Raw genomic sequence first — 14,061 nt, 5'->3', positions numbered from 1 at the left:
TGATGATGCTTAATGTATCTACATCGTCATTTCCACGTCATAAAAGCTAATTGCACGTAGATGTTAACCCAAAATGTCGTTTTTTTTTTTCTCGTCGTTTTGTGATGGTTATAAGCTTCAAATTTAGAAAAGAATATAAATTTACACAATACATAAATAAAATAATTACAAACAAAGACAACTTTTTAAGTATAGAGATGAGGATATCTCAAACTTCGTAGTTGCTAATACACTCGCATATCAATTAAGCTACTATTTTTTATTTGACAGGTGTAAAAGCTATACTCGACTTCCTATTAAAACCTAAAATATTTTTAAATGTTAAAATTAGGAAGGAAAATGATATGCAATTGGGGACCAAAGAATTATAGTAATGGACCAAGATGGGAAAAAGAGGGGCAAAAGGAAAGGAGAAAAACTTAGAATTTTGTTTGTGAAAAAATAAAAGAAATCTTGTAAGTTAGAAAAGGAAACTAAAATTTCATAATGACTATTTTAGGTTCTATTTAATAGCTAATTGATAGAATATGATTTTCTATTATTATTAACAAAAGTTATGAAAATTTTATTTTTATTTATGAAATTTGATTGATAGTTCAAATTTTTCATTAAAAGAATGAAAGACTATATAGACTTCTTCGTTAGGAACAAACAAATATAAATTGTAAAAAAAAGAAATTAATAAAAAATAAAATATTTACATAATATAACAAAATTTAAGACTTATCAAAAATAGAAATATATGAATGAAATTTTTTTAGATTTTGTTGACAACTTTTTAGTCTACAATGATTTCCAAAAATAAAATGGAAGATTTAGTGTTATAGGGGTGAAATGGTAATTTTGGGTGATAAAAAGAAAACAAAACTTAATTTAAAAAGAAATTTAACTAATTGGGACAAATATATAAATATATATATATATATATATATATATATATATTTGGTTTTAAAATTTGGTTGAACACAAACCGTTAAGCCATCTTTGTTCGCGGGAGGCTCGGAACTAGCTTCGGTCTCATTTTCTCCAACAAAATTTGGACGAACACATAAAACTGAAAACACCCATCAAAGATTTTTGATAAACACAGAGAAAATTCCTTCTTAGCAACAAAAAACGACTCCACCCACTAAAAAAAGCCCAAATTTTTCTCTCCCTCTTCCTCTTTTCTTCAAAAATTTCAATGATTCATCAACCAGAATCAACAATCCCCTTCTCCTGAGCTCTCCTTTCGACCCTTTTTCTGTTTCATTTCTATTCGAACACCCAATTTGTTTTCTGGGAAATTGGGATTGTTTTGAATAGTTTGGGGATTTCTGTGGATTGATTGTTCTTGAGGGTTAGTAATGGCGACAGAGCAAGTTTTTCCGTTTTCTGTTGCTTCTGTGGTTGAAGATGTTCTTCAGCAGCATGGCGTTCGCCCCCGTAATATTGATTTGGCTTCGAAGAAGTCTGAAGAAGACTGTATGTTCTTTGTTTTCTTGTTTTCTGGACTTTTTTCTTTACATAATGTCTGTTGAATGATGTGATTTGTTAATTGATGTGATTACCATTTCTGTTCTTGTAATGTATTCTGAGAAACATATGTTAGCTACCTTGAATTCAATCCCACGTTCAGTTAGAAACTCAGATTGAATGTCGATATTAATAAATCTATGTAATGTTTAATGTTGGATTTGATTGATGTGGAAATGAAATTGAATGTTCATCGTTTTACTTTGAAGCCTTGAGAAGGTATGAAGCGGCCGGGTGGCTAAGGAAAACCGTTGGGGTTGTTGGTGGTAAAGACTTGCCAGCTGAGCCTTCTGAAGAGGAATTTAGGCTTGGATTAAGAAGTGGAATTATTCTTTGCAATGTTCTCAATAAGGTTCAACCTGGAGCAGTCTCAAAGGTATATATAGTTCATCATTTTTCCCCTTATTCTGTTACTATTGCATCTTGTGGAAATGTCGTCTTACTTCTTGGTTCCAAAAGATTATGTATATATCTAGAAAGTCGGAATAATGAAAATATTCTTCCCATCTTATGAAAAGTTTTGGCGAGTACGTCTATCGTGTGGTCATTCGATTCCTGTTCTTGTGTAGGTTGTTGAAGGCCCATGTGATTCTGTAATTATTCCTGATGGGGCACCCTTATCTGCATACCAATACTTTGAGAATGTGAGAAACTTTCTGGTGGCCATAGAAGAAATGGGGTTGCCAACTTTTGAAGCCTCTGATCTAGAACAGGTAAGTTTGGTGGTTTTGGATCTTTTTTTGTTAACTTGAAGCAGATATATCTCTCTTCTGGTTGTATTGATGTATTGCAAATTTATGGCTATGTTAGGGAGGGAAATCTACAAGGGTTGTGAATTCCGTTCTGGCACTCAAGTCATATAGCACCTGGAAACAAGGAGGTGGAAACGGGATGTGGAAATTTGGTGGGGCAGCGAAATCACCGACATCGCGGAAAAATGTGGTGCTAAAAAATTCAGAACCATTCATGAATTCTTTTACGAAAACATCATCTAATGGTGATAGTTTTTCTCTTGAATCGTCTTCAAGTGGTGATAACAGCAATGATAATAGCAATGAAGCAGTTAGTGAGCTTTTCATCCTTCTTTTCTTTGCTTTCCGTTTCTACCTATTCGTTACATTGTTGATTGAGTTGGTTTAAGACATCTCTGACCTTTTACAAATTTCAAGCGCAGGGATCTTCCCGTCCCTTACATATGCTACTTTCTCAACTTCTTTCAAACAAACAGCTTGACGAAATCCCCAGTGTACGTGTTTGCCTTTTAATTCTCGAGTTACAATGATCTTCTTCCTAGAAATATGAAGATGTTGAGCTGAGTTTTCTTTCTTATCTCTTCGTTTCCTAACTTGTTTTCTACTTTCTTTTTTAAAAATGAACATGTAGATTGTGGAATGTATGATTGGTAAAGTCATGGAAGAGTTTGAGAATCGACTAGCAACTCATAACAATATGGTATACTTTCTATTTCTCACAATGTTTTTCTTTAGGAATCAGTATTTAGTTGGTGCTGAAATACATGATTTCTCTCTTCATTTGAAGAATGATTACTGAATGAGTTGGCCTCTGGAATTCTGTTTTGACTGCAATCTTTTATCGTCCAATTGTTTTGATCATGGATAGTTAAATCAATGTACCTTGTCTAAGGTACCGATGAAATATTAAATTTACTTTATCTCATCAACTTATCCTTTTGCATCTAATGATGATTTTAAAATGGTCTCAGAGTTGAGGTTTCATGTTCAAATTTCTATAACGTCATTTCCATTCAAATTAATGCTCTTGTCCAAATTTCAAGCCCATGAACGAGGGAGAGTGTTTGTTGCTAAAATATTGTAAAAGATTATATTTAGGTCGCGTTGACTTCAAGTGAAACGTAATCAATCAATGGTAATCTGAAAAGTGAGTCTTAGCTGATTACATTTATTTGTTGTTTACTTGTGTTTCGTAATTAAAATAAACTGTAGGACCCGCATCCGAATAGGTAATTGAAACATTCAATCTAATTGTGGAACGAAGGGTACTCAATTTGTTTATACTTAAAATTAAGTAGGACCCGCTACCTTTACCTTTACCTTTACTGTTATCATTACAATTACTATAAATGTAACAATATGAGAATTATAAATTTGTCACGTTTTATATTTACGATTACCATTAGAGCCAAGTGATAACGGTAAAGGTTAATGTAAAAGTAAAATGTGACATGTTTGTGATTCTAAGTAAATACAATCAAAAGCAATCCAATTAGGTTTGCAATTCAAACCCATCATGATTGATCAATTAATGGAATCTCATTTCAATTACACCAATTTTCATTACGGATTAGTAAACTTGACCTTGTTATAACTCATCATCTAGCTTAAATTTTCGGATTCAATGGTGATTTAACACTCACTCCATCTCCATATATTCTCTATTTGTTCTATGCTTATGAGGATCTATTCTTCCCATTTGATAGATGAAAGCAAGTCCAGAAGATGTGGCAGAATCTGTATCTAATAAATCTCCTCCACAGATAACTTCTGCTGATGAAACGGTAAGCTGTGAATTATATAATCTTACGACAACATTTTGGTACTAAGTTTATAGTTGAAGATCATTCCTTCTTTAGCTGCATGAGATGCTAACATATGTTATGTTTTCGAGAGATTAAGATGGAAGAGGAAACAACTAGTTCTCCTGAAGAAATAAGTAGTCCAGAAGCAACAAGTTGTGTAGAAGAGATAAATAGCCCAAAAGACAGTCCAGAGGCAACAATTTGTCTTGAGGCAGAGAGCTTTCCTGAAGCAGAAAGTTGTCCTGAAACAAAAGTGGAAAACGGTGAGGCTAATGATCAACGTGATGAGGAATTAGAACGCAAAATCTTGAGAAGACAGATGCTGCTTGAACAGCAACAGAAAAACATAGAGGTAACTGGTGCTATAGTGTAATAGCTAGCAGCTAATGACTCCTCTGGAATATGCAATTTCATAGTTGGTTTTCTTCTGTAGATGTTAAAGGATGCTCTTGGTGAAACCAAGGTAGGAATGCAGATTTTGCAAATGAAGTACCAAGAGGAATTCAACAATCTTGGTATAAGTTACTAGTTAATTTAAATTCTTTTATCATTCTTCTACCTCGTACCTTCAAATGTATTCTCAGTCTAACTGCCCGCCTAAATTAGGTAAGCGCATGCATAGCGTGGCTTATGCTGCTTCAGAATACCGAAGAGTTCTTGAAGAAAATCGAAAACTATACAACCAAGTCCAAGATCTGAAAGGTAGCATTTGCAGTGGGTTAAGTTTGTAGCTTTGTAATGTGAACTTCCTCGTAATGTTCATATATTGCATTCATCTATCAGGAAATATCAGAGTATATTGTAGAGTTCGACCATTCCTCGGTGCGCACTCAAACCGACCTTCTACTGTTGATCGCATAGATGAAGGGAATATGAGCATTGTGACACCACCGAAATACGGCAAGGAGGGAAGGAAATCATTCAAATTTAACAAAGTATTTGGGCCTTCTGCTACCCAAGGTTCAAATTCTTTTCATGGTCGTATCATGTAACTTTTTTGCATTATGAATATTGAGCACCTACATTCTCTCTATCCAGGGGAAGTATTTTCAGATACTCAACCTTTGATTCGATCTGTGCTCGATGGTTATAATGTTTGCATATTTGCTTATGGCCAAACTGGATCAGGAAAAACCTACACCATGGTAAGAGGATTAAACATCAAATATATAAATTTTGTGATTGAACAGCTTTTTTCTAGTGATGCTACTGATTATCTCATTTGTAAATCCAGTCAGGACCAACAGAGCTCACTGAGGACACTTTAGGTGTAAACTACAGGGCATTGAGTGATTTGTTTATTCTTTCACAACAAAGAAAACAGACCATTTCCTATGACATATCTGTTCAGATGCTTGAGATTTACAATGACCAAATTAGGGATCTCCTTGTGACAGATTCGACTAACCGAAGATATCCTTTTTCTTTCCCTTCTGTATTTCTTTATTTTCTTTTATATAATGAAGCTCTTTCTGTATTGCATGTCCTTAACTGCTAATTACGTTGGAAGTTCGTAACAGTTCACAAAATGGGATTAACGTACCAGATGCATGTCTTGTACCCGTGTCATCAACATCGGATGTTATAAATCTGATGAATCTGGGCCAAAAGAATCGTGCAGTGAGCTCTACCGCCATGAATGATCGAAGCAGTCGTTCTCATAGGTACTTTTGCTATTAACTATGATGCAAACTCTTCTTAAATAAATTTAGATGAAATGTGTCACAAGTCTTCTCTTAATGTGCATTAACTAATATTGCAACAATTTGCAGCTGCTTAACTGTCCATGTTCAAGGAAGAGATTTGACATCTGGGGCAACGCTTCGCGGGTGTATGCACCTTGTTGACTTGGCAGGAAGTGAAAGGGTTGACAAGTCTGAGGTTATAGGAGATAGGTTGAAAGAGGCACAACATATCAACAAATCTCTTTCTGCATTAGGAGATGTTATTTCCTCTCTTGCTCAAAAGAATGCACATGTCCCTTATAGGAACAGTAAACTCACACAACTGCTCCAAGATTCACTTGGTATGTGTGACTTTGAAATCCATGGACTCGCTATTGGCTGTAATACTTTGGCTAACCACATTTGCTTCAATATCCTTTCAGGAGGTCAAGCAAAGACACTCATGTTTGTTCACATAAGTCCAGAGCCTGAAGCTCTTGGAGAAACATTGAGTACTTTAAAGTTCGCTGAAAGGGTCTCAACTGTTGAGCTTGGTGCTGCTCGAGTTAACAAAGATAGTTCCGATGCGAAAGAGCTCAAGGAACAGGTTTTGTACTTTTTTATTGTCTGTTATTCTGTTGATAAGATTTGGAAGGCCTTTATGCTCTCTTGTTTTTCTCTTTTTCACCAGTTGTCACTGCAAAGTCTGCTTGATTCATTAGTTGTTGGCCTTTTTCTTCCACAAGAAATTCAAAAGCTCTTTTCTTTCCATGTTTTTATATGCTTTTGATCAGTACCAAAACGAAAAGTAATGGTACATCCCGTTACTAATATATTTATGTGAACTTTGTTTCTTATTATCAGATAGCTAGCCTAAAGGCAGCCTTAGTGAAGAAAGACGGTGAAACAGAGCAAAATTCTCGACCAAGCTCTCCGGAAAAAAGTAGGATGAAAACCTTCTTGTCATCCCCTTCACTTCCTAGCTATAAAAGTGTTGTGGAGATGTCTGTTAACAGAACAAACTCATTGGAAGATGTCCGTAATGCTGCCGAGGTAAGAATTGTATTGAAAATCAATGTACAAATACAGATATTACCTTCTGAAACTCAACTTGATCACAAAATATTTAGCATGAAAGTTAATACCAAAACTAGAGATTCTCGAGTTCATTATTTATGCAGCTCAAGTTCATTCTTGCTCTTTTGCTAACAGGCTCAAAAGCAAGCGACCCAAAAGATCAAAAGAAGGAGCTTAGATCCCCGAGACATATTAAAGAATTCTCCATGGCCACCACTGAGTGCAACTCTTGTTAATGCAAGAGAAGACGACAAAGAATCTGTTTCGAGTGATTGGGATGACAAAGTTGTGGTTAACAAGAACAGCATCGTTAGAAGAGATGAAACTCTTACAGGACCTTGGGATGTAAACAATTTGCCTGAGACATATGGTCAGAATTTTCTTGTAGATCCATCAAAGGTCTACCCTGAGAACTCATTCAACAATGCTTCAGTGAACAAGAAGGACAACCAAGAATTTGATATGCAGAGGAATCAGTATGAGATAGCCAGCACTGATGATTCTGATGATCATGAGACTGTAAATAGTGAAACTTCAGAGCCAGAAGTAATTTGGCAGTCAAGCCTTCCAATTCCAAAGGGTTCAAGCATTCCAAATGGTTTGGGATCAAAGATTAAGAAGCCAGCAGCTATTAAGCCAGCCAAGAGCCCAGAAATCAGGTAATTAATCAATCTCTACATTCCTTCCTGCTCTTTGGTCGACATAGAAGATTATTTTTCTCTTTCTATGCAATCTTAAAAAGAATTAGCTGATGTGGAAAAGAACTTTCAACTGGAAGTTATCATGTTTAGAAGTGATTTATAACAACTTTGGATAAAGTCAAGCACTCATACAGTTCTTTGTTTGATTCAAGTGTTCATTAGGGAAGCACTTTAAAACACTGTTAGGAATGTAGAACCAAATCCCAAAGTGGTTTGTTATTACTACTTATATCATAATATTTTGTTATTTAAAAGTAAAGCATGACTTTTGTTATGCACATATCTTTTATGATGCACATAGGTTGATATATTTGAATATTTTTGTAAACTAGGAGCTTCATTCCATCATTGATTCCTTCGCCTTCACGGAAACCGCAAGCTGGAATTGCCCAACCGGTGCCTAAGACGGGGAAACAGGTCGTTTCAGTTGAGGGGGGGAAGAGAAAGGGTGGCAAATATTAAATGAGAATTGTGGGATGGAGTTTGTTCATGAATTGATTCTTCCTCATTTTTGTTTTCCCTTTTTTGCATCTATTTATTGTTGTATATAGAAAGAGTGAGAGAAAGAGAGAGTTTCTCTGTTACATAGGCAACAGCTTCAAGTTGCCTAAGTTTTTTTACTTTTCTATTGAATCTTCAAAATGTATGGTGAAATGGGGTTCGGTTCCTCCTTGTACAATCCAATTTGTTCATATAATTGGTCCTTTGAGTTTTGTAATTTCAAAAATGTGACACAAGGAAGTTATTTCGTGTTTACACCCTTCTTGAGAATGAAAATTTTAAAGCTTTTTTTAAAGAAAGTTACTAATGGTTTTAACTAGTTGAGTTTTGTTCAAATTGTCCTCTCTATATGTTTTATTTGTATTGGATCATGCTAATTAGTATTGTGGATAGAAATATTGACTAAACAGTTAGATTGTTTAATAATATGTGATCAAATATAATGGATATGAATGAAAAAAAAAAGTGGTTTCATATCATTTTTTGAAATCATATATAATAACTATAGGATGAGTTCAAATTTCTTACTCCAATTATACTAAAAACAATAATAAAGATATATTCACATTCCATACCCAACAAAATAAACTAAATAATATTTGTGACCAAACTAATAAAAGTTTCTTGGTTGAGGCTATAATCTCACCACCTTTATATTTTGTGACTATTTGATAATGTCCTTAAAATTGGATGAGATCACTACATTTCGTAGGTATTAATTTTTCTTTTGTTGGTTTATTTATATATAGTTAATTGGTTTGTTAATAGGGAAGTTCTTTATAAGTTATAAATAGTAATTTAATTTCAAGGTTTAAATGGATGATAATAACAAACACAACATTCAAATTGATTCAATACAAGGATAAATTTGAACTATTTATTTTCTTCATTTTTTTAAAGTTTGATTATACCAAAAGTTCCTTTTATTTGTTATATTTAAAGTGTTTATATCGAAGTCAAATTACTATAAAGGAATAATATTAAATTTTGTGAACCGATCACCTGAAGTGATTGTCAGAGTTAGTGGTTGAAGAAAGTCATCAGAGCTAGCCGTTGAAAGTGGTTGCACTGAAATTGGAGGTTATAGGACGTTTTGATTGGGTGATGCTTGGAGTCATCAAAACTAGTCACCAAAAGCAGTCATTATCAAAATTGGCTATCGAAAGCACTCTTCATTAAAGTTTGCTGCTAAATTGATCATTAAAGATAAATCGTTGAAGTTGGTCGGCTAAGTAATCATGGTCTCATAAGTGAACATCGAAGTTGGCTGTCGAAGGCAGTCGCTAAAGATGGTCTTCAAGATCAAAGATAGGTCTTTGTTGAAGCTTTCACATGCTAGAGCAAGTCACCAAAGGCAGTTATCTAAAAGATTAGATATCGAAAGAAGTATTTACAAAGGTAATTGTCCGAGTGGATTGGTAACGAGTGAAACAACTACATAAAATATTAAAGAAGAAGAAAAGTTGTTAATTGTAACCGATGAATTGTAAATAGTTTTAAACCCTAAACTCTCATTTTTATTATTCTAACATTGAGTCAACCCACCCTATGAGATATAAATAGATATTTAAGAAAGAAAGAAAGAAAGAAAGGAGAGGTGTCAAAGGAAGAGGGAAAAGGTGTATAGAAGAGTAAGAGGGTGAGATTAGGAAAGAAAGAAAGAAAGAAAGAAAGAAAGAAAGAAAGAAAGAAAGAAAGGAACAGCAAAGGAGGACTTGGCATTGAGCGGAGAAATAGAGCTTTCCAGCTGGAGGAGGGAACGTAGGCCGACCCCTTTTAATTGAGTGCCCAATACACCCTCATCCTGGGTCCCACATCCACCACGTGGCCACGTCACTCCCCTTTTCTCTCCCTCTCTTCTTTTTTCATATTAATATACAGACAGCATACCAACAAGGACCCAACTATTCTTTTTCTTTTTCTTTTTATTTATTTTCCCCCCCCCCCCCACCCCCTTTTATATTTAATTTATATATTTAGATTCCTTTACCAATACACTTTGGATTTTTTGTTTGGGTTTTTTAGATTTTTCTCCCACTTCTATTTACTTCTACTGCCCACCACCTTTTTCTTACCTATAGTGTATTTTTTTTTTCTTTTTCCAAATCAATGTTTTTATAATTCTATCACATGTTCTAAATAAAAGTATTATTAAAGACGATGGTCGTTGTAGAAAGTTATCGTCGAGATTACGTAAAAAGAAACTCGTTTTAGTTTCTTGTTTTATAAGATATGAGGTGGAGATCGTAGTAGTTTTGTTCTTACACTTTTATTATTGGAAGACATCTAATCCACTAATTGAACTATATTTAGTTGAATGATTAAGAATAATGGATATAATTATCGTAAAATATCTTTTTTTTATATATATATATATTCAACTTTTAAAGTCATTGACTAAATTATTATTTTGGGTATACAATGATTTTATTAGGTAAGTAATTAAAATATATATATATATATATATATATAGTATATCAATTTAGTATTCCTTTTCAAATACTCTTTGGAATGTCCATCATTGGGGATTTGGTTTTTTCTCCCACAATCTTCAAGAAGAATGTCTTCAATATAATATTTCTCCAACATCTATGAATCCTTCAAACTTTTTGGATCATTGTTATCTTTGATATGACAAAAAAAAAATTAAATAAAAGATTACGTTAGATATCGATAAATTCATAAAATTTCACTTTTTTCTTAGTAAATTAATTGATAATTAAAAGAAGAAATTGTGATGATGATTATAAAATTGAAGCTTGTATAATATCCCTCAATAGATAGAGTCACCATCCTAAAACTGCTTTGCATTTTGGCATTTACGACTTGCAATATCATCATATATAGCAAATTGTTTTTCATGGGACCAAGTTGAAGAAAGAGTGATTATAAAGAGTCCCCCCAAACCTAGACATATAGGATTTTATGACTTGTAAACCGATCTCGATAGCTTTAATATATGCATAGCTAGACAAGTGGATAAATGAAAAGTAAGATGATTATTTTTGTATCAATTTAAGCATAGTTTATAGTAGATAAGGTATCAATAGTATATCATCTTAAGCGTCGATGATGTAATGTCTTGAGTTTAAGAGGGGGGCATGAATGAATTGGTATCACATATGAATAAGAGGGATCATGAGAACATGAAAGTAAGGTTAAAAAAAAACTTAAAATTAAATAATTAAAAGTTCATACCTATACCAACAAGGTGCACTTTTATTTTCGGTGGCTTGATCGTAGTAATTCCAAAGTTACGCGAACTTAGCTTGGAACAATTCTACGTAATTGGGTGACCTCTAAAGAATTTTTCTAGGATGCATATGAGTGAGGATAAAGCATGCTGAAATGACTCGTGTTGATTTGCAGAGAGAATTTTCACTCTAATAAGTCATTAAGACAAGTAAGGATGATATTGCCAGGTCGCAGGGATGCAGGAAAATGTCGGAGATCCGAATTCTAAAACTTGGTCCCCTATCTTTTTTAACGTGGCAAATAAATCAACTAGAATCGAAATATGTTACATTTAAAAAATTGTAAATATAATAAAATCTATCAAAATGTCTATCGATGATTATGAAACGAGAACAAAATGATATTTTAATATGATAAAAAAAAGTGATTAGGAATTGACTTTTGAAGAAGCAATTGATGAAAAGAGAATCATTGATAAAAAGTTATACATAATGCTAATTGTTGGCATTACCTATATTTTATGATTTTATTAACCAACTACCAATTAAAGTCAAATCTTCTTCCTCATATATTATATAATATAATACAATATGATATGATATAATTTATACTATTGTTCTATATTATTTTTTATGCATAAAGAAATATACTTTACATGTTATTAATAATTACTAGGCAATTAAATTTGTTGTGAATTTTCTTAATAAATAATAATGGATCTTTTTCTATTACCATATTTTGGTCTTACATGTGTATTAAGAATATAAATTCCATATTTTTTTAATTATTTTTATAACAATAAAGAGGATGTAATTCGATCTTTGTTTTTATCTACTAAACTAAACTTAAATGGATAAAAACACAATTATTATTATTATTATTATTAACTATTAGAATAAATATAATTATAGAGCTAAAGATAAAAACTTGAAAACTTGAAAATACAAATATAATTAAAGATTTAGAAACAAAATTTAATGAAAAAAAAAGAGTTGAATTAGATGTGTTTTAGTAATTTTAACAAATTAATAACTTGAAACTATTTTAAACATGATTTTCCAACAAACCCCTCAACCATTTTTTAAATTTTTAGAAAGCCACCAAAACCAAATTTTCATTTCTTACCTTTTTCTACCTAATCTTTGTCTACCAAAATATCTCTTTAAAACTAAAAAAAATAAAAAAAAAGAAAAAAAAAGAACAATATGAACAATATTTAATTATAAAATAGATTGATAAAAAGTCAAATGATAAGAAAAAAAACTAAAATTAGATCCCAACTACATGAAGAATATACATTATTAATTATTCAAATTCCATCAATCAAGGGATTGATTTTTCAACTTAATTTTAGTATTATTATTGTTACATTTGTAACAACAAGATTTTGAATATATATAGCAAATTAAAGAAAGAATCCAAACAAGTTAAAATGGGATCAAAATTAAACATATATATTGAATGTGATGAATAATGTAGATATGTTTTTAATTTCATTTTGCTTTTATTTAAAGTTTGAATGAATAAAAATTATTTAAACTTTTTTCTAAAGTGTTAATAAACTATCTTTATGGTTTGCAATTTTTGCTAATCGCTTGTTATATTTTAAGATTAGTTTTCTATAAAATAGTGAGAGATATGGTTAAAATAATCCATTGTCTCTCGTTTTTACAAACCTCGAAAAATATATAAAGCTTACAACAAAATTTTAAAAAATTATGTAAAAGAACATGAGAATGTTTTTTTTTTTTTGTTAGCCTTGCAAATCACCCTAACACATTAGTTCTAACCTTACTTTTTCTTTAACTAAATACTCATTTTTCATTTTTACAACTTTTAACGATGAAACAAAATAAAAGTGTAAATTTTAACATCTAGAAACTAAATTCAAACGATACTAAGATTTCAAAGATATAATTTTGTAAAAGTTTGAGAGCTAGCTAAAGACTAAACTGAAACCAAACTCAAAATTTAACGACTAACTGTGTCGATGGATCGAGACCTATAAACCAAATACATACTTTATTTAATATAAATTATAAAAAAAGAGAGAGAAAGAGAGAGAGAGGAAGAAAAGAATTTTGATAGCAAATCTAACCTTTACTAAACACTATAATCAATCTTTTCCTAAGACAAGTTTCTTGCATTTTACCCTTAGTTATCAACAATTATTTTAAAAACCACACCAACGTATAACTTAGGTTTAGTTTGGGATTGAAGTAGCTTTAAAAATAACAAATGGATGAGATTAGAGATTCATCTAAATAGTTTCATCCTAGTTTCTGTTGACAAATCAATGGTGTAACTCAGCTACTTACACCCTAGTTTTACATGTTCGTATATATCAATGTTGTACTGTATAGCTTAAAGATTACTCTTCAAAATTTATGATTTTTTTTTTTTTTTGCACTAAAAGAAGAGAGAGAGGAAGGAGTATTTTGCAAAAACAATAGGATTTATAAAATCAAATAACAATAAGATAATTTAGATAGAAGAAAGTAATAACAGAAAAAAAATATGTTGGATATAAAGAAAAGTGGTTCAACCAAACCCAAAAACATCCCCACTATTTGATTATAATTTAAAAGGTGGAAAAAAAAATAACTTTTGAAAAGCGAATTATTTTTTGTTGAAATTTGAGAAAATAAAAAGTAAAATGTGAAATTTCCAAAAAAGAAAAAGAAAAAGAAAAAGAAAAAAAAAACATGAGAAATATGGAGAAAGGAAGGGGTGTTTTAGCAAATAGGAAAAAGTAGGATAGAGTCAAAGAAGAAGGACTAAAATGTGAAAAAAAGGAAAGATAAAGGGTATTATAGGAATTTGGAAAAACAAAGTCATTATCAAAGACATT

At 31.9% G+C, this 14,061-nt stretch overlaps 1 protein-coding gene across 2 annotated transcripts; it reads left to right on the top strand.

The window, feature by feature from the left end:
- The first annotated feature begins 1,057 nt into the window (after window positions 1–1,057).
- On the top strand, window positions 1,058–8,268 carry LOC103492129 (kinesin-like protein KIN-14F). 2 transcript variants are annotated; one of them, XM_008452353.3, is made up of 19 exons: window positions 1,058–1,464; window positions 1,725–1,891; window positions 2,085–2,228; window positions 2,326–2,577; window positions 2,690–2,761; window positions 2,899–2,967; window positions 3,974–4,051; window positions 4,170–4,424; window positions 4,506–4,587; window positions 4,679–4,774; window positions 4,856–5,032; window positions 5,111–5,217; window positions 5,307–5,485; window positions 5,575–5,736; window positions 5,845–6,098; window positions 6,180–6,343; window positions 6,601–6,789; window positions 6,949–7,472; window positions 7,847–8,268. In XM_008452353.3, exons 1-19 carry the CDS (start codon window positions 1,347–1,349, stop codon window positions 7,974–7,976), a joined length of 3,219 nt encoding a protein of 1,072 aa, XP_008450575.2. In that variant the 5' UTR covers window positions 1,058–1,346; the 3' UTR covers window positions 7,977–8,268. The 2 variants fall into 2 exon arrangements, with proteins under 2 accessions (XP_008450575.2, XP_008450576.2); XM_008452354.3 differs by lacking the exons at window positions 1,058–1,464; window positions 1,725–1,891; window positions 2,085–2,228 and having other exon boundaries at window positions 2,371–2,581.
- The last annotated feature ends 5,793 nt before the right edge of the window (window positions 8,269–14,061 follow it).

Source organism: Cucumis melo, chromosome 2 (assembly GCF_025177605.1).
Source record: "Cucumis melo cultivar AY chromosome 2, USDA_Cmelo_AY_1.0, whole genome shotgun sequence".
NCBI classification, from domain to species: domain Eukaryota; kingdom Viridiplantae; phylum Streptophyta; class Magnoliopsida; order Cucurbitales; family Cucurbitaceae; genus Cucumis; species Cucumis melo.
Note: the sequence above shows the minus strand (reverse complement) of the source record. Positions and strands in the feature narration are given on the sequence as shown.